The 19,560-nt window shown below is 41.5% G+C and overlaps 1 protein-coding gene across 5 annotated transcripts in view; it reads left to right on the top strand.

Annotated features, from left to right (window-relative positions):
- Positions 1-19,560, top strand: part of EXOC4 (exocyst complex component 4) — a 728,800-nt gene that overhangs the window by 95,264 nt on the left and 613,976 nt on the right. For all 5 annotated transcript variants that reach the window (XR_014301432.1, XM_082693983.1, XM_082693984.1 and 2 more), the window contains exon 7: positions 10,835-11,009. Coding sequence is in view for 4 of the 5 variants with exons in the window: in XM_082693983.1 (XP_082550109.1) it covers positions 10,835-11,009 (175 nt within the window). In the remaining variant the exon portion in view is untranslated. The remainder of the gene's footprint in view (positions 1-10,834; positions 11,010-19,560) is intronic.

The following is a 19,560-nucleotide window of genomic DNA, read 5'->3' as shown; positions in this document are numbered from 1 at the left end:
GATAGACACTTATGTTGTTTTCCAATTTTAGCTCTTGGGAGCAATGCTGAAACAAACATGAGAACTCAGACATCTTTTTGAGATCCTGTTTTCATTCCCTGTCATTTCCTTTCAATCCCCAGATACGGTATTGCTGGATCATAGGGGAGTTGCATTTTTAATTTGTTGTGGAACCCCCATACTATTACTAATAGTGGCTTCACCAATTAACATTGCCAACCAACAGGGCACAAGGCTTCCCTCTTCTCCACGTCCTTGCCAGTATTTGTTCTTTTGTTGTCATTTGGTGATAGGCATTCTGCCAGGTGTGAGGTGGTATCTCATTTTGGTTTTGATTTGCATTACCCTGATGATGAGTGATGCTAAGCACCATTTTACGTACCTTTTGGTTTTTTATATATCTTCCTTGGAAAAATGTCTTATTTAGTTCTCTGCCTATTTTTAAATAGGATTGTGTGTATATGCCTTTTTGTTGTGGTTACTGAGTTGTGTGAATTCTTTATAGATTATACATATTAATTCTTTATCAGATATATCATTTGCAAATGTATTTCTTAAAGATTTTATTCATTTGAGAGAGAGAGAGAGAGAGAGCCCGCGTGTATAAGCAGGCAGAGAGGCAGAGGGAGTGGGAGAAGCAGACTCCCTGTGGAGTGGGGATTCTCAACTTGGGGCTCCATCCCAGGACCCCAAGATCCTTTTCTGAGCCCAAATCAGACGCCTAACTGACTGAGCCGCCCAGATGCCCCTATCAATTGCAAATATGTTGTTCCACTCTATGGGTGGTTTCTCATTTTGTTGGTGGTTTCCTTTGCTGTGCTGAAGCTTTTTAATTTGACGTGGTCCTACTTGTTTGTTTTTACTTTTGCTGCTTTTGCTTTTGGTGTCAAACCCCAAAAATCATTGCCAAGGCCAATGTCAAGGATCTTACCTCTGTTTTCTTCTAAGAATTTTGTGATTTCAGGTCTGTGGTTGAATCCTTACCCCACTTAGAGTTGACTTCTGTGTATGGTGTGAGATCAGGATCCAGCTTCTCTCTTCTCCCTGTGGCTTCCAGGATTCCCAGCACCTTCTGTTGAAGAGGTTATCTGGGAAAGGCTTCGTGAAGAATGATGCTAATTCTTTAATTAAAAGGAAGAAGGCCTAGGTTTGTTTTCTAATTTTAGTCACTAGTTTGCCATACGTTAGAATTAATTCCCTGGGGTCTTCGACCCGGAATTCAGGCACTGAGCACGAGAGGCTGACTTACCAGTGGGGAAGTGACACAGGAAGAAAGCCTACAGCGCCAGGGCCCCGCGCAGTGTGCTTTTTATTTTTGCTCTGTTTCTTTTTACGTTGCTAATAGTTTTTTCCTGTTCTTTTCATCATGCAGATGGAGAATTAGTCAGCACTTCTCAAATAGTAACTTCTTTTTACATGAAGATTATTATTAATAAGTGGCAAAACTTATCTCTGTCCTTTAAAAGTAGATATTAGACAACCCTGAAGATTAAGTGGGATCCTGTTTTGAAATGAAGACTACTAGCTCAGCCAGGCTTATTAGGAAATTGTATATGTGACATAGAGACATGTGGACATAAGACCATTTTGATAGGAAATAATTGATGATCAATTTCTTTCAATTTTTCACAGAAGACCCAAGCTCGGAGGTCAGTGTTTTCTTATCTCTTAGAGCATAGTGGTAGGGAAATAAATAGTCTGTAGTTTTTGACTTTGTCTATCAGTGGGAAGATGCAGAATCCTGATTTTAAAGTCTCAGCGGATAAGAAGTAGTAGAACGGAACCGATTTTCTACCTTGGGTGTGTGTGTGTCTTTGCTACGTGACCAAGTCAGGCAGCTCCTTGGCTACAAACATGGGTTTTCCAGCCAAATGACTAATTCAAGGTTCCCTGGATGTTAAATTTAGATTCAGATAGTCGTATCTCACCTTAAATATTGAACACTTTTCACAGCTTGACGATACAGCTTTATACCATAGACATTCCTTGTCTCCTTATAACGGTTCATTAACATTTTCTTACGTTTCTTGAGGACAAAGCAGACGGGTAGCTGCAAGTGGGAAGTTAGTAGAGGGTCTGGGAAAAAAAGTAACATTTTACTTTTAAGAGGGCTGTTTCTAAAATCTGCCAGGTAATTGGATGTATATTTAAAGAACAGATATCTCCTTCAGTCCCACACTTCTGTGGGGTTTTTGTTTTTGTTTTTTTTTTTTTTAACACAAAACAGATTTTATTACAGTATTATTAAAGTTAGCTCTGAGTGGGGCACCTGGGTGGCTCAGTGGGTTAAAGCCTCTGCTTTCGGCTCAGGTCATAATCCCAGGGTCCTGGGATCTAGCCCCATATCGGGCTCTCTGCTCGGCGGGGAGCCTGCTTCCCCCTCTCTCTGCTTGCCTCTCTGCCTACTTGTGATCTCTGTCAAATAAATAAATAAAATCTTTAAAAAAATAAAGTTAGCTCTGAGTGCATGTGTCTTTCAGCTTGAACTATACCTTTGATTCTCACGTTAAGATTGGTAAGGTTATCCTTTTGAGAGGGTAGTTAAATGTGAAATATGTTTTTATTATGGGCTTCTGAAACCAGGAGGTTATAATATGTAACGTATTTCCTCATCTTGTTGTTGGTCACCCAGAGAGAGCGTGAGGATTGGGAAGCGTTCACAGGACTCTGGGAACAGGCTGAGGATGAGCTTCTGAGAAGGAGCCCCCAGAGAGGTGGAAGGAAAGCAGAAGAGTGTTAGGTGGGGAACAGGGGGAGGCGGTGTCTCACGGAGGAGCGAGCGGTCAGTAGACACAAGTGCTGCGCTTACTTAAATCAGGGCTGGAGAGTGTCTATTCGATGGAGCAAAATGATATTGGAGACTTTTGTAAGAGTTGTTTTAGTAGAATATCAGGGGTAAAAACTAGTTTATGGTGAAAAGGTAGAGTCAGTATGGACAGTTCTATTGACATTTTTTCCAGCCTTGGTTTCCCTGGTAGAGTCAGTATGGACAGTTCTATTGACATTTTTTCCAGCCTTGGTTTCCCTGGCACTGTGCAGTACTGATACCGCTTCGGCCTCCCTGCCTGCCTCCCCCCTCCCCTCCCCTTCTCCTTTCCTTCCTCCCTTCTTTCCTTCCAAGATCTGTTTATTAGAGAGAGCGCCAGAGAGTATGCGTGGAGAAAGAGGGAGAGAGACGATCTGAAGCAGACATCCTGCTCAGTGAGGAGCTCAGCGCGGGGCTCTATCTTACGCCCTGGAGATCACGACCGGAGCCAAAATCACGAGTGGAAGCCTTAGCCAGTGGAGCCACCCAGGCACCTGTGGCCTCTTCTTAAAAATGACTTCCTTTTTTTCCCAATACCCCTAAAAGGAACAGCCTCTAGAACTGAGGCCTTTGTTTAAACCTGACCTGTGTTGCAGTTTCCTTGTCTGTAAAATGGGGATAACAGCAGTACCTTCCCTATAGGGTTGGCCAAAGGTTTCAGTGAGATGATGCAAGTAAAGCACTTCCCCCAGTGCCCGGCATGTAATCGTGTGGCTGTGTTCGGCGCAGTGGTCTTTGTTGCAGTCCTTGTCGCTGTTGTCATCATCCTCTCTGCCCTCCTGTTGCAGAGCTCTCTTTCACTGTGCCAGCTTTAGCCACCAGCCCCATGCTGAGGACCCCAGGTCAGTGTCTCCAGTCCCAGACTTCTAATACTGCCGCCACCCTACCCATGGACTCAGGTACCCACGACATTTGACTGTTACCTCATTCTGGGCATTGGGCCTTGTGTTGGAGGAGACATATGGTTTCAGGGAGATGTAAACTAAGGCTTCTGCCCTTATTTTCTGTTGCAGCAGGCCATGCATGTCACTGTTTTGTCACTACTCTGTGTCCGTTGTGACCGTCTATTTTTGGAGGGCATATAGAGTCACAGAGGAATGAAGGAATTGGCTCTTACCCTGTGAGTTAGGCCTCCTTCAGTTATCAGTGACAGGCCCCAGATCCAAGTAAGCTGAAGCAGGGGTTTTCCTGGACTGCTGCTGCTGCATCTTACCGATGGAGCCGGCGGAGGGACCGAGGTGCACCCGGGCCATGCAGACATCTGGAGCATCTCCTGTGTCTCTCCCCGTCTCCCCTTTCAGATGGTATCTGTTAAAGGTACAAAAAACAACTTACTGTTGTTTCGGGTTTGCTTTTTCAGTTTACTTTTACATACTTTTTTTTTTTTCATCTTAATTTAATTTTATTTTTTTCAGTGTTCCAAGATTCATTGTTTATGCACCACACCCAGCGCTGGATGCAATATGTGCCCTCCCTAATCCCCACCACAAGGCTCACCCATTGCCTCATCCTTCTCTCTTCCAAAACCCTCAGTTTGTTTCTCAGAGTCCACAGTCTCTTGGTTTGTCTCCTCCTCTGATTTCCCCCAGCTCACTTCTCCTCTCCACCTCCCAGTGTCCTCTGTGTTATTCCTTATGCTCCACAAGTAAGTGAAACCATATGATAATTGACTTTCTCTGCTTGACTTATTTCACTCAGCATAATCTCCTCCAGTCCCATCCATGATGATAAAAAAAGTTGGGTATTCGTCCGTTCTGATGGAAGCATAATACTCCATTGTATATATGGACCACATCTTCCTTATCCATTCATCCGTTGAAGGGCACCTTGTTTCTTTCCACAGTTAGGCAACAGTTTGCTGCTATGAACATTGGGGTACAGATGGCCCTTCTTTTCACTACATCTGTATCTTTGGGATAAATGCCCAGCAGTGCAATTGCAGGGTCATAGGGCAGCTCTAGTTTTAATTTCTTAAGAAACCCCCACACTGTTCTCCAAAGTGGCTGCACCAACTTGCATTCCCACCAACAGTGGAGGAGGGTTCCCCTTTCTCCACATCCTCTCCAACACATGTCATTTCCTGTCCTGTTGATTTTGGCCATTCTAACTGGTATAAGGTGGTATCTCAGTGTGGTTTTGATTAGAATTTCCCGTACGCCTAGTGATGATGAACATTTTCTCCTGTCTATTTGGAGAAGTGTCTGTTTGTATTTATATCTCTTTGGAGAAGTGTCTGTTCACATCTTCTGCCCATTTCTTGACATGATTATCTGGTTTTTTGGGTGTTGAGTTTGAGGAGTTCTTTGTAGATCTTGGGTTATCAGCCCTTTGTTTATAGTATCATTGGCAAATATCTTCTTCCATTCCATGAGTTGTCTCTTTGTTTTGTTGACTGTTTCTTTGCTGTGCAGAAGCTTTTGGGACTTTACATACATTTTTTGCATTTATTTCTCAGTGTCTGTGATTAGGAAACTGTAATTAAAGAAGTTTGTGTTTGAGGAACCTGCGATTTGGAATACCCTCATGATGTTGTGAAGGTCCCACGGATGTGCAGCAGGGAGGCAGCTTCAGGTGTGTGGTTCTCAGTGGCATTTATACTATCTGGTCATCCCAGGATTACCATGTCGCTGTGCCGCCTGTGATGCTGTATTGCTGTTTAATGCACACTATTTTGTGCCTCTAGATATGACTGCTGTGGTGCATGTGAGAGAGACAGTGGGTGTTCTTTTTTTCTGAAAGGTAGAAATGGCAATTAATTGAAATTTTAATCTTGGAGGTTCTTAGGCTCCTTTGTATGGGAGGCCTTTTGTTAAGGTCCATTTAAGGAGTCTCTGGCACTTTATTAATTCTGTCTGCTCATTTGTCTTTTAGATCAGTGGTGAAACCTTGAGCCTAAAATGATTTAAGTGACCGAGTTAACCACAATGGAATGGTTTATTTCTTTTATTTATTTAAATTTTGGGGTGGGAGTGGGGAATAACTTGAGCAGGGCTTTGTGTGTTTGGGTGACCCTGAGTATGTCTACAGCTGAAGACAGTTGCTTGTTTTCTCACTCTAGTGTCGTGTGGGCAGTTGGCAAGTGTCTATGAATATTCATCTTGTTTCTCTTGATTTCTGGTGGCTCTAAATTGGGCCAGACTAGTGTGGATTTATGTCCTGTTTATGTGAGTGATTCCTGATCTCTTATTCTTTGATGCTTCAGGAGAGAGTCATCTTACTTTTTCTTTTTTAAGGAGTGCATATGTTGGTAAGAGATGTTGTGCCTTTGTGAAGTGTGTGTTTCGACTTCGGTTTCTCTTTCCTTATTAGCCATTCACTCCTCATTCCACTGGGGAGGGGTCAGCCTCCAGTGCTCCTCTGCAGTCCTCTTGCCAAGGTCACTGGGACCTGTGAGTTGTACGATTCTCTGTCTTTACCTTCTCTGACCTCAGTGTAGTCTTGACTGTGGATATTCTCTTCTCCTTTGTCTGCTACAATTTCCTTTCCTGGCTTCATTCTTCCCCCCTAGCTACTTCCTAACCATCTTTTCAATGCTGCTGTTTTGGAAAGTGTTGGCTGTGAACTTTGCTTGCTTTACTTACTCTGCATATTATCCTGAGTGATCGCTTCCTCTCAAATATTGATCATTCTTAAAAATTTCCAGTGTCAGTCTCTCCTCCGAGCTCCAGATTTGCATATCCAAGTGCTTAAATAAATAACACCTTAAACGTAACCAGATGTAAACCCAGGAACCCTCTTTCCAAATTTCTGTCTTCGCTTGAATTCATTCACTCTCAGGAAAAATAACCACCATCTTCAGAGTTGCTTAAGCCAGAAACCCAGACAGACGGCGCCTGAACTCTCTTCCCTCTACCTGGTTCTGTCTGTTTTCTGCTCTGCTCTTTCCAACAGTTCAGTGAGAACCCTGAAACAGGTATTAGTAAATACTTTGTTTTTATAGATGGGAATACTTGGAGAAGTTGAGTTTTGTTTTTTTTTTTTTTTCTTCTTCTTCTTCTTCATAAAGAATAGAGGAATTATTGATGCTGGGAAAGCCTGGGAATCTTGATTTCTCACAGGTTACTTGGAGTACTGGGAAGAACAAACCAAAACCAAGTCAGCCAAAAGACAAAAGCTCATGTCCTCCTATAGTAAGACTCCAAAGGAATCCACTTTCATAATATTTCACTTTTTGAGACATCAGTTTCCTTTTTCACTATTTTTTTTAAAAGATTTTATTTATTTATTTTACAGACAGAGGTCACAAGTAGGCAGACAGGCAGGTAGAGAGAGGGAGAGGGGGAAGCAGGCTCCCTGCAGAGTAGAGAGCCCGATTCGGGACTCGATCCCAGGACCCTGAGATCATGACCTGAGCTGAAGGCAGCGGCTTAACCCACCAAGCCACCCAGGCGCCCTCCTTTTTCACTATTTTATATGTTCTCACTATAGAGGCGGTGTGGGCCCTGCTGTCCTCACTCAGTGCCATAGCTGACGGGTTTCTTTTTAAGATAGACATAATGAGATAAAATTCAGATACTACACAGTTCATCCATGGAAAGTGTACAGTTCAGTGGTTTTTAGTGTATCCACAGGGTTGTGTAGTCAGCACCTCTGTCTGGTTCCAGAACATTTTTGTCCCCCTGGCCCTAAGAAAATAAACCCCATATGCATTAATAGTCAATTTCCACCCATTTAAGTAACTATGTAAAATATATATATACATAACATACACACATATGTGTGTGTGTGTGTGTGTGTATATAAAATTTGTGTATTCTGTATAAATAGAATCATGAAATGCGTAGTCTTCTGTGACTTTTCTTAACTATCACCTTTTCAAGGTTCATCCTTCTTATAGCATGTCCAGCACTTCATTCCCTTTGATAACCAATAATAATCTTTGTACGAGTATAGAACATTTTGTTTGTCCATTGATGAGGTGATGGACACGTAGATTATTTCCATTTTTACAACTTTACTATTGTAATATTTTACTTTAGGAATAATGCTGCCATGGGCATCTGTGTAGAAGTTTCTGTGTACACGCATGTTTTCATTTCTCTCGGGGATATACCTAGGAATGGAATTCCTGGGTTCATATGGTAGCCTTCTGTTTCATGTTTTCAAGAATTGCCAAACCCGTTTGCAGAGCAGCGCTACCATTTTACATTCCCACCAGTATTGTATTGAGAGTTCTGGTTTCTCTCTATGACCTCAATAGGACTTTTTATTGCTTGCCTATTTGAATATAGCTATCCTGATGGGTGATGGTATCTTGTGATTCTGACTTGAATTCTCTGATGTTGCATGTCTTTTGTTTGCCTTTTGGTTATTCATATATCTTCTTTGGAGAAATATTTTCAAAACCTTTATCTACTTAAAATTTGGTTATTCTTTTTATTGTGAGTTGTAAGAAATCTTTAGATTGGCTAGATACAAATCCTTTGTCAGATGAATGATTTTTAAATATTTTCACCCATTTCGTGAGATGTCTTTTCACTTTCTTGATGGTATCATTTGCAGTGTTGAAGTCTTTAATTTTGATGTAAGAACTGTGGCTTTTATTAATATTTCCATGCTTGTGCTGTGGTAAGGCAGAGGAGAGTGTCTCTGTCTTTGAAATGGGTCGATGTTTCAAATGTAGGTAGAGCTGCACCCAGACTCCCTTCACTTCCGGCCCGTCTCTTCTCCTTTCTTTCCTGTGTAGCTTCTGTTAGGGCTATGATGGTCCTACGACAACAAGTCTGTCTTGGTCTAGATTGTTCAGGATTGAGGGAAGCTGGCAATGTGTCCGCATTTTATTGAACGATTGTTATTTCCATGTTGTCAATAGTTACCACGAATCTCATCCTAAACCCCAATTTCCTGCTCTGTCTCTTTTCTGAATAGAGCACTGCCCCGGCTTGCTCCACTGCCATTGTCCTTGAGTGGCTGTCAGGGCGTGCAGTCATGGAGCTTGGTGGCCCTGGAGATGATCAGATAGCAGCACCCCTGCATTCAGAGGAGCCACCTCTTTTCCAGTGCTTTCTGCTTCATTGCTGGTTTGCAGGCCTGTACCTGGAGCTTCATGCCATTGGGCAATTGGACACCAGTGTGGCCCAGGCTTCTGGATGTCTGGATCAATAGGATGGTAAAGACCATTAGCATATAGCATAAGGTTATTTTTAATTTTGTCACGTTAAGGACATTTGGCAGGGTTAATTGCCGTCATGATAGAAAATGAGATTTTCCTATCAAGAGAGCACCAAAAATACCAAATGAATTTACTTTTGTGAAAAGTTGATAAATGTTCCTGTTCTTCTTATTTTCCTGTCTATCCCTGAAAAATTCTCTGGGGTCTGTGGATTGATATTTGGGAACCATAAGGCTTACATACTTAATTTAAATCTTTATTTGAAAAGTAGAGCCTTCACTTAATCAGGAATTTACTCTGTATGATGCCAGATATCAGTTTTATACAGATCATTTTCCTACACTGAATTAGATACATCTTCCTCTGTACCCTCTGCTGATGTTTGAGAATTTCTCCTGTAACAGATGAGAAAGAATTGTTTCACGTATATGTCAGTATAAATGTGATTTGACCTTTAAAAGATTTTTTAAAAAATCCCATCATTCCCAAAGGTAGAATGGCTCCTATTTACAAATACAGTATCTAATTTCTGGATTATGTGTGTTCTAAACTGGGAGTACTACATAAATTTTTATTGATTCTGTCTCATCTAAATTAAAATGTCAAACAGATATTAGGGTTTTATCATAAGATAGTTATTGGCTGTCACACTGGCACATTAATTATAGTAATTGGTCAGTAAAGTAGCCATAGGAATAGATAATAGGCTATACATTTTGATGAAATTGCAGTTACGACCTCTTATTTATGGTAATAAAATCTTGTTAATTGACATAGCTGATAAGCTCTTTTGCTTTCCTTTTCCACCTTTCAGGTTGCGTTGTAAGTCTGCTTAGGAATTCTGAACTGAGGGCCCACTACACAGTAAAGGTCACATTCCAGAATTTTCTGGACTCATTCTTGGTGCACACATTCAATTCAGCAAATATTTGCTGATCATGTTTTCAATGCTCCTATGTGTATGGATGTATAAAGCAGTTTCCCATATTGAAAGACTAATACTGAAGGAGGGAGGTAAAACATCTCTGTGTAAATGGTTGTGACCCACATTTATTGAGTCATATGCACGAGCCACATATAGGTTCCTTACAAGTGGGATAAAATACAAGTTCAGAGGAGGAAAAAATAATTCCAAGCCTAGGTGATCAGTGAAGCTGTAAAGCTCAGTGTTAGAGGAATTTCTTGGCATTCCTGACATAAAGCTTCAAGCTATCTCCGAATGCACATCTGCATTCTAGAGTTACAGCAAGAGGTACGTGGTTAAATGCACTGACACGGAAGTCAACTATTGTTCTAGGCTCAGCTGCCTTGCAACCTCATTTTGTGTCCTTGAGTACATAAAATGGATGTAATAATATGTGTCCAGCATCTCTCACTATGAAAAATGAGATAATGCAGATGCCTAAGCTGCTCCCTGTGGTGAGAGTCAGATTGCTTGGCAGTTGTGTATTTTTTTTTTTTTTTTCAGGCAACTCAGGCCATACATCTGAATGGTAGGCACAGCTTTCCGTGACTAAAAGGATTAGCATCCTTACCAAAGTGTCCAATTTATCGCTGGGAGATAGCATGTTCTGTGTAACATCGGAACTGTTGTCTGAAAAATTGCCTGAATTTCTCGGAGAAACTGCCTGTGTGAATACAGAGTAGTAGTGGGGTGATCGTTCAAATATGATAAAAAGGACACATAAGCTGTTACTGCTGGTTCAGGGACGTCACCACTGGATTTTCCATTCTTGCATCCTCTCCATTCTCTAGCAGAGGAAACTGAGGTTTAGCTTCAAGAATTGCTTCGATCCTACAACTGTTGGAGATCAGTCTGTGAAAATCCCAAAATTGATGGTTTTCATGCAGGCCATCATAAGCCATCTTCGTGGGCATGCGTGTGTGGATGTAAATATTACCCGCTTTTTCACCAGGTTGCTTCTGGAGCTGCTGGAGTTGCTGTTTGACAAGTTTAATGCTGTAGCCACTGCACACTCCGTGGTCCTGGGGTACCTGCAGGACACTGTTGTGGCCCCACTGACTCAGCAGGATGATGTCAAGTTGTACGATATGGCGGACGTGTGGGTGAAGATCCAAGATGTTCTGCAGGTAAGGTCCTTTTACAGATACGGCGCCGTCTTGATGTGGAATAACAGGTTGGAATGAAAAATCTGCACCTAAAATGTTCCCTTACTCATAAACAGTGAGAAAGCCACGATGCTATTTAAGGGTGATGCTGCTGATGTCATCAACTTCCCTCATCTTCCAAAAAGACCTTTCAACTTTTTTTTGCCAGGCGTTCATATTAGGAGATTCACAATATGTTGCAATCGAGGATGTATAGTATTTAGCTTTCTGTCATAACGTACTTGACTTCTCTGGAATGAGTCGTATATTAAGGTAATCAGTATTAAAATGTTCTTAAACAGTATTTTATGAACATATGTAGCTTAGTTTTATGGCTGTTTTCTTACAGTCATCTCTTGCATATATTGGAGTAAATGACAGGTCAAGAGTGTGTTTTGAGAGATGAAAATAACCGTAAGGTTTAAATGTATCACTTTGATTTGTTGAAGATCGGAGAAATGATATTACTGTTTGGTATGATGATGCAGAGATGGTATTTAGAAATTTTATTATATTTTCTCTCCGTGTGCTAGGAAAATATATTTGATTTGGCCAGATGAGGATTGGAAATTCGATTAAGAGTTAGCTGAAGCAAATTTGACATAGCTAAATAGAAGTGACTTGGTTAGATAGTACCTACTAATATGAAAAAAATTAAGTACATGTAGGAAATTGAAAAATATAACTGTGTAGGAATGAAATTACTTGCATGGCAAATAGGAGTATTTGCAGGAAGAAATAAATCATGAATGTAAATTGTTGTCATTTTTGAGTATAAGGTATGCTTCTGTTAGATTGAATGATGGATTCTTGGCTACTCATTCATTAGACTTTTTTTGGGTGCAGTCTGTGTGCTCTGTTGATGGCTCAGTGAAAAGAATACAAGTTGCAGCTATATCCTCTGCATTCCTTTTGCTGCTTTGTCTATTACCACGTGTCCATAGTAGCTGCTTGATGAATATTTGTGTATCGAATAAAGTATCTTTATTGCTGAGAAACTGGTGCTTTAACATTTTATATCTTGATTCATAAATATCACAGAACTATGTACTTTTCCCACAAACATGTCCCATGTTTATTTTAAGAATGAAACAAGAAAATAGACTTCAAGGCCTTTTCAAAAGTGGTACGAATGAGGGACTTTTGGTTCTAGCCATGATGCAGTTACCTCCTGTTGTAAGCAGCTCTAAAGCTAGATGGACTGAGGCGGTCAGCATGTTCATTTGAGAGCAGAGAATACATGAAGCGAGTCCCTCATTCGTCCCAGCTTCCTCTCGGGGGACACCTGCCACACTGTAGCATAGGGAAGTGAAATCGAGGCAGACAGCAGCAGGCTCCCTAAGCAGAGGAAGCAGAGGTGAGAGTTTGAGGATGTGGAAGCAGCTGGAATCTGTGGGGTGGGATGGTGGAGGTGGAGAAGAGGAAATTGCCCAGAGGAGGTGCCCTCATTGGTTGGAAAAGAGAGCCCTTGGGTCTTTAGTCAAATATGAAGCTGCGTAGACGCACCACAAGGCTTGGCAGAAAATGGCCACTGTGGGGCTGTATGTTGATCGGCAATTCCAGATGTTGCCAGATGCTTAGAAATGTTGGGAGTTCAGAGTGGGCTCAACTTGCCGAGCACCCTGTTCTTTCCGATGTGGCCTCAAAAAGGTTATGTTGTGGTAAGAGGACTGTTCTGGCTGTAGGTTAGGGGTGACCCGAGATCTTGCCTAACCAAGTCTCTGTGGCATCAGCCTGATCCTCCTGTATGTTAGCGGCAGACCAGAGCAGAACTCACTCGAGAGTAAGATAGTCCACATTTTCAGTAATGAAGCATCCACAGAGTCCAGCATACTCTTAAGTTTGTGAAAAGGCAGAAGAATACGACTTTAGCTGGGATATAAGAAAATTAATAAAAATTAATATCTGAAATGGAAAATGTACCAGATGCCTTTAGCTGTCGATTGCCTGCTCTAGAAGAAAAGGTCAGAGAACTTGGAGATGAATCAACGGGAACGATCCAAAATGAAGTATAGGAAGAAAGCCGATTGCAAAGAACATGAACAAAGCCATATTGTCTGTAATGGGCCCATGTCCTGCAGTTTAGCATTTTGTTGTCACAGGTACGGAGGAGAGGGGAGAGAGTTACTGGGGTAGAAAATTATCAGAAGAAATGACCAAAAGTTTCTAAATGTATTGAAAAACATAAACCTATAGATCCAAGAGGCTCAACAAATCCTAAGCAGCATTAACACAAAGAAAACCAGTACCCAGATGCCACATCTCAGCTTGCTGAGAACCAAAGACGAAAGCCTTAAAGATAGCCAAAGGGAAAAAGGAGAGGGTAGCCGGAGGGGAAAAGGACACAGTGCTTAGAAGGAACCCGTGGTAAAAATGGCCACTGACTTCTCCCTGACATTTTGAAGAATATACCCCAATCTTTTTGGGTCTGTCACTGTGGGTTTAAGGGATCCTCTTTAAATACAAAGATACATATTGGGGTGCCTGGGTGGCTCAGTTGGTTAAATGTCTGACTCTTGATTTCGGCTTAGGTCACGATCTCAGAGTTGTCAACTTGAGCCCCACATCAGGCTCTGTGCTGGATATGGAGCCTGCTTAAGATTCTCTCTCCTCTCTGCCCCCCCTGCCCCTCTCCCCTGTCCGCATTTGCATGCTCTCTCAAGTAGATAGATAGATAAATATAGGTAGATTATAAGTATATGAATAGAGAGATACCATGGAATACTAGTAATTTGTATTATGCAGACATGTTGGATACTATTAGATACTTAGTATTATCATATGGAATTATTTGTATCATAGTACTTATGGCATTTCAGTCTTGAATATATCAAGCCCTAGAAAGTATTTACAGACTATCTAAACTTACTTTTGCAAGATTATGCAATATTTTATAAGTTCTTATGATCCCTGGTATTTGACAAACTTAGACTAGTGCTGTAAGTTGAAAACAGCTTTTATGTCTGTTAGGTTTGTATTTGTAACATTATCATGAAGAATTAATTATGGTTATGAATGAAATCATATGCCTTACTTAGCTTTACTTCATTTGAATTTGTCAAACATATACAATTCCCACACTTTTGAAAACAAAACCCACCTACTTGTATTAAAAATATTTATAATACACTAAGGAACTTTAAGTTCCATCAGACAGGAACAGCTGAAATGTTAACATAATTTAAAATACATGTTTTGGCTTTATGAAATGACTTACACCTTTCACACATGTGGTTTCAAATGAAGTGATTTGGGGATCTTACCTTCATTTTATGATAGGAGTTGTTTTGCTTACTTAAACAGCTTAAAAAAAAAAGATTTTATTTATTTATTTGACAGAGACACAGAGAGAGAGGGAACACAAGCAGGGGGAGCGGGAGAGAAGCAGGCTTCCTGCTGAACGGAGAGCCCGATGTGGGCCTCGATCCCAGGACTCTGGGATCATGACCTGAGCTGAAGGCAGATGCTTAACAACTGAGCCATCCCAAACAGCTTTATTGAGATAATTTGCATGGCATAAGATTCATGCATTTATTTATTTATTTTTTAAAAAAGATTATTTATTTATTTATTTGTTTGACAGAGAGAGATCACAAGTAGGCAGAGAGGCAGGCAGAGAGAGAGAGAGGAGGAAACAGGCTCCCTGCTGAGCAGAGAGCCCGATGCGGGACTCGATCCCAGGATCCTGAGATCATGACCTGAGCCGAAGGCAGCGGCTTAATCCACTGAGCCACCCAGGTGCCCCGATTCATGCATTTAAAGTACAGATTTCAGTGGTTTTGGTAAACTTACGGAGTTGTACAGCCATCATCATGATACAATTTTAGGATATTTTCAACACTCTAGAAAGTTTGTGTCCATTGCAGTTACTTCCTGTTCCCCACTGCTTTCCCCTTCCAGGATGTGTTTAAGACATAGAAGAGGTCTCGGTTGTTTGTTACAGCTCTCAGTAAACTGGTAGTACCCAAATCATACACTTGGAAATACTGTTACTATTCCATATTAATGTGTTTGCGTATCATTGGCATACATTACTTGACAGATAAAGAATATAAAACTAAAACTGATCTAATAATACAAGGTGAGGTGTCTAACAGAGAAATATCATTTCATTTATTATTTTAATTGGTTTGAGATCAAGGTATCACTGTTCTTTCCTCCTTTTTTTTTTTTTGGTCCATTTTTCACCTCTTACTTATCTACTCTCCTGCCCCCATCTTCTGTTTTCTTTGACATATGTTGGAAGAATGACCTTAGTCATGACTTGAATTAATCTGTGGTTGTTTCTTAACCATGTATTCTACTAGTCTTCATCAACCCACAGATTTGAGGATGAAGTATTTTTGAATAAGAAGTTCATCTAAATATTTTAAATTGTTATTATACACTAAAAATTATTCTGCAACTTATATCTTTTTTTTAGCTCTCTGTGTTTTGTGATTCCTTCAAAAATTCTTTACAGTCACAAGTCACTGGGTGATACTAGGCTATACACCCATCCATAAACGGGGTGTACAGTGGCAGGCACACCAATGAGCTAATGTTGCCAAATATATAAGAACGCAGTTGGCACAGTGTGTCTTGTAATTGCGCTGAAACATGCAGAATGGACCGAAGAAGGGCTTGGGGGGTGATGATGAGCTGGTTCATCATCAGGAGTGGAGGAGATGGCAGTGGCTCTCCAGGTAATTGGAACGGCAAATGAGATGGCTGTTACGTGGCCCAGAGGGAATGGAAAATGGTCTTCAGAGATAAGTGAGAAAGAGAAAGGTTGCGCTGTAAGGGACCCCTTCTTCCAGCTAGGTAGGTTGGGTTGCAGCTTTGTGGAAGGCCTTGAGGCATTTGTGATAATTTTCAGACTGATTATTCTGAGTCAGGGAATGCATTTAATTTACCCAGGGCTTGATTCCTAGCCCCCTCCTAGACCTTCCAAATGGGAATCACTGCAGATAAGGACTGGATTCTGTAGCTTCTGTGTTGGGTAGGATGGTGTTTCCGTTGTTGTTTTGTGTTTTAGTTCCTAAGGTGGTTTTGTTCTACTTATTTACGATCCTCTAATTGGGAACCATTGCTTTGGGCCAGTGTTCCCTGAGAACATATTAAAAGTGCAGATTTTTATCCCTACCTTATACTTAATGAAATGATAAACTCTAGGGATGCAGCCGTATGATCTGTGTTTTAACAAGCCCTTCAGGTGATTTGTATGCGTGCTGAAGTTTGGGGACCTTTGTTTGCAGTAATATTGGACCACTGGGGATTTTGATCGGGGTGTGATGAGACGAAGTAGGATTAGTGTGCTGGCGTTGAAAAGGACTGAGCAGAGTGGCTAGAGACGAATGCAGGGAAACTGTTTTATACACAAATGGAGAGTCTGTGGATGATACTTGAGTATTGTCTAATAGTGAAATAAACAAGACAGGCTTTCAGGGGGCATGGTAAAGGAATACAAGGGAGAGAAGGATTTGTAAACCTTTCGGGGGTCTTGGAAATCTATAACACCATGTGGATGACTCAGAAATCTGGATTCCAATATGGCAGATATTTTAATGATGGTTTAGTATTAAGTTACTGGAGCCAGCTATGTGCTAGGCATTAGGGAATAAGTATGAACACAAGATAGCTCACTGGTGAAGTGAGGAGGAGCCTACAGGGTATGTTTCTGCACTAAATTCACTGTTAGAGATTTGGCAGGAGTAGAAACACGGGAGAATGCTTTTGTTGTTGTCGTCATTGTTTCTCCTAAACCAACACGAAGACTTTAAAAAAGACTCTTGGTTTACATTCCGTGTAGAGTTTTCTGCTTAGGCCACTTGAGTTTTCATATACTTGCCGGTGGCATGTCCTCTGGGTTGAAATCCTTCCTGGAGAATGAAATAAGGAACAAGCAGAGTAGCCCCGTGCCTTTAAGTGTGCGCCCCCTTGAGCCGAGGTGATGGCATTACATACATAGAGTTTGGGTTTCTGTGTTTCTTCAAATGGAAGATGTTTCTTGCTGACAAATTGAAATGCTCTTTTGCTTATAAGTCTTGGAAGAGAAAATAATTTTTGATCATTTAAAGACTTCAGCGGCCTTTCTCCCCTGGAACCTGGGCTTTCCCTGGCAGGCAGAGTCCATCCTGCCAGTGAAAGGCTCATTGGTCTCAGTGTGTTTGTGTCTAGAGACAGCCTTGTGAGGGAGACAAGGCTGCAGTCATCCTAATAACAGGGTGTCAGAGTTTCCTCCTGGTGTCAGCCCTGTGACCATACACTGCTGCCCTCCTTTTGCAGTTTTACACTCTTACTGAAACTGTGATAATAGAAATACATGTTTTTGCCCTTCTGAGCAGCAACAGCACCTTCCCAAATGTCACCTCCTTGGTTACATGCCTGTCTTTCTGTTGGCTGCACATTTTCAGGTGCATAAGACTGAGGTACTGTGGAAACAAAATATTCTATTTCTTGTGGAATTTTGCCCTACAGGGAATGAAAGGATCACTTTAAACAGGTGTTAGGTGCTAAAAAAAAAATTTCCCTCTTTCGCATCTCCTTGCGAAACAAATTGCCCATTTAGCTATTACTGGCTGGAAGGGTAGCCCCATGGCGTGCTCAGCAGTGCTCCCAAGGTCGGTGGAGGTTCTGGGTTCTTCTTACACTGTTTACCCCTGACGGTGACACCCAGAATAAGTCACATCACGTTTTCATGCCTTGATCCCTCTTTCCAGAGATCAACACAGACAGAATGTAAAATCATTTTGCTTTTGCTAACCGGCACATAAATGTTTAAATAGTGATAAAATTAACCTCATACAGAGAGAACTTGAAGTTTGCTGTCAGGTAGGAAATGCACAGATCTTATTGGTACTGATCCATGACCCAGAGGAGTTTTTCAAGGAGACAAATGCAATTTCTATTTTGAATCCAGGTCTGAAACTAGGTTATTCTTGGGTTTGGTTTCATTTGATATTTTGTTAGCTGAGGATTCCAGACCTTAAAGTACAACCCGCTTTTTTCAGTATTCCAAGCCAGAGAACTTGTCAGATTATCCATGCAGAAATAGTTTTTCTTCATGTCTCAGCCTTTAAAACTTTTTGCTAGCCTCTAGTTTGGGAGGCATAGAAGAGTTACTGCCAGCCCGGCCCCTGAATCTCCCAAAATGTACTTGCTCCTGGAAGTTGTATCGTGTCTCGTCACTGGGTGGTATGCCGCCTGGTGAACCGAACTGCATTTACATTAGAAAGTTACATTAGAAATCTTCCTCGAAATTGGAGCCAGTTTCCATAGCATCAGGGCTCATCCTCTGTTATTTTATGTTCACTACTGTTAATGCTTAGAGCAGGAAACGCTGGGCTGCCAAGGAGATCCTCTGGCTGCTGGTACAGATGTGGCAAGTGCCAAGGTTATCTCATGCCAGTGAAAACTGGAGTAAATGTCATGGGTATCCTAATACATTGGGCCCAACTCTCTAATATAGTAGCTTAGCAGCAGATAGATACTCTAGAATAAGTCAATCTCATGGAAAGGCTGCTCTCCTTAAATGCCTTGTTACCTAGGCAGGGTCTGCTTGGATCTTGGTCTAGTGAGAGAGATGACAGCCTACCACTTCCAAAGCTTATTTTCTTCTCTGGTTTTGTCTGAGATTTTAGAAGCTGGAGCATTGCAAGTCATGTGCCCCTCGGGCTTGTACTCCTACTGATGCTGTCAGGGTCCCTATCAAGACGGTGTGCGAATCAGAGTGTGGGGCGGAGCCTGGGCGCCTGCTAGGAGCCAGGAGGCAGTATAGTCAGTGGTGAGGATTCCAGCCAGAAGTCCCTGTGCCCCACTTCTGGAGAGCCTGTTTCAGTAGGATTCCAGTTGATTCTAATGTGCATTCCCAGTGGAGAGCCAGGATTAGCATGCGTTAGAGGTTCGGTCATATTAAAACCAAGGCTATTAAAGACAATCTTAAGGAGTAAGAGAGATTGATAAAAAGTGAGTTTAGTTTAATTTTGAAAGATAGGTCTCTGTCGCATGTTTAGAAGTGTCTATGTTCCATGACAGAGAGCTAATGATAAGATGTTGAAACTCCATATAGATGAGGAGAAAATGCTTTAGTATACACGCATTTTAAAGGGGGAAAACAAAAACACCTAAATGATTGTGCTGTCACCTATCTCCATTCGCAGATTTTGGACAGCTTTTTTTTTTTTTTAAAGATTTTATTTATTTATTTGACAGAGACCACAAGTAGGTGGAGAAGCGGGGGTTGCGGGGGGCAAGCCCCCTGCTGAGCAGAGAGCCTGATGTGGGGCTTGATCCCAGGACCCTGAGATCATGACCTGAGCTGAAAGCAGAGGCTTAAACCACTGAGCCACCCAGGCACCCCTTTTGGACAGCTTTCTATAGAGTAGCAGCCCAAGGACAGCTAGCAAGTAATTCCTATTTTTAACTTGAATAGTTGAGAATTGGACAAATACATTATTTCATTCAAGACTTTAGGATCAGAAGCAATTGTGTCTAAATGTTTTTTTACTGTCTGTTATTAAGAATGGGGGTTTGTATGTTGCCCCCCCCATCT

This window comes from Mustela nivalis (genome assembly GCF_964662115.1).
Source record: "Mustela nivalis genome assembly, chromosome: 12".
Taxonomy (NCBI): domain Eukaryota; kingdom Metazoa; phylum Chordata; class Mammalia; order Carnivora; family Mustelidae; genus Mustela; species Mustela nivalis.
The sequence above is the reverse complement of the archived record's forward strand: the minus strand, read 5'-3'. Positions and strand labels throughout refer to the sequence as shown.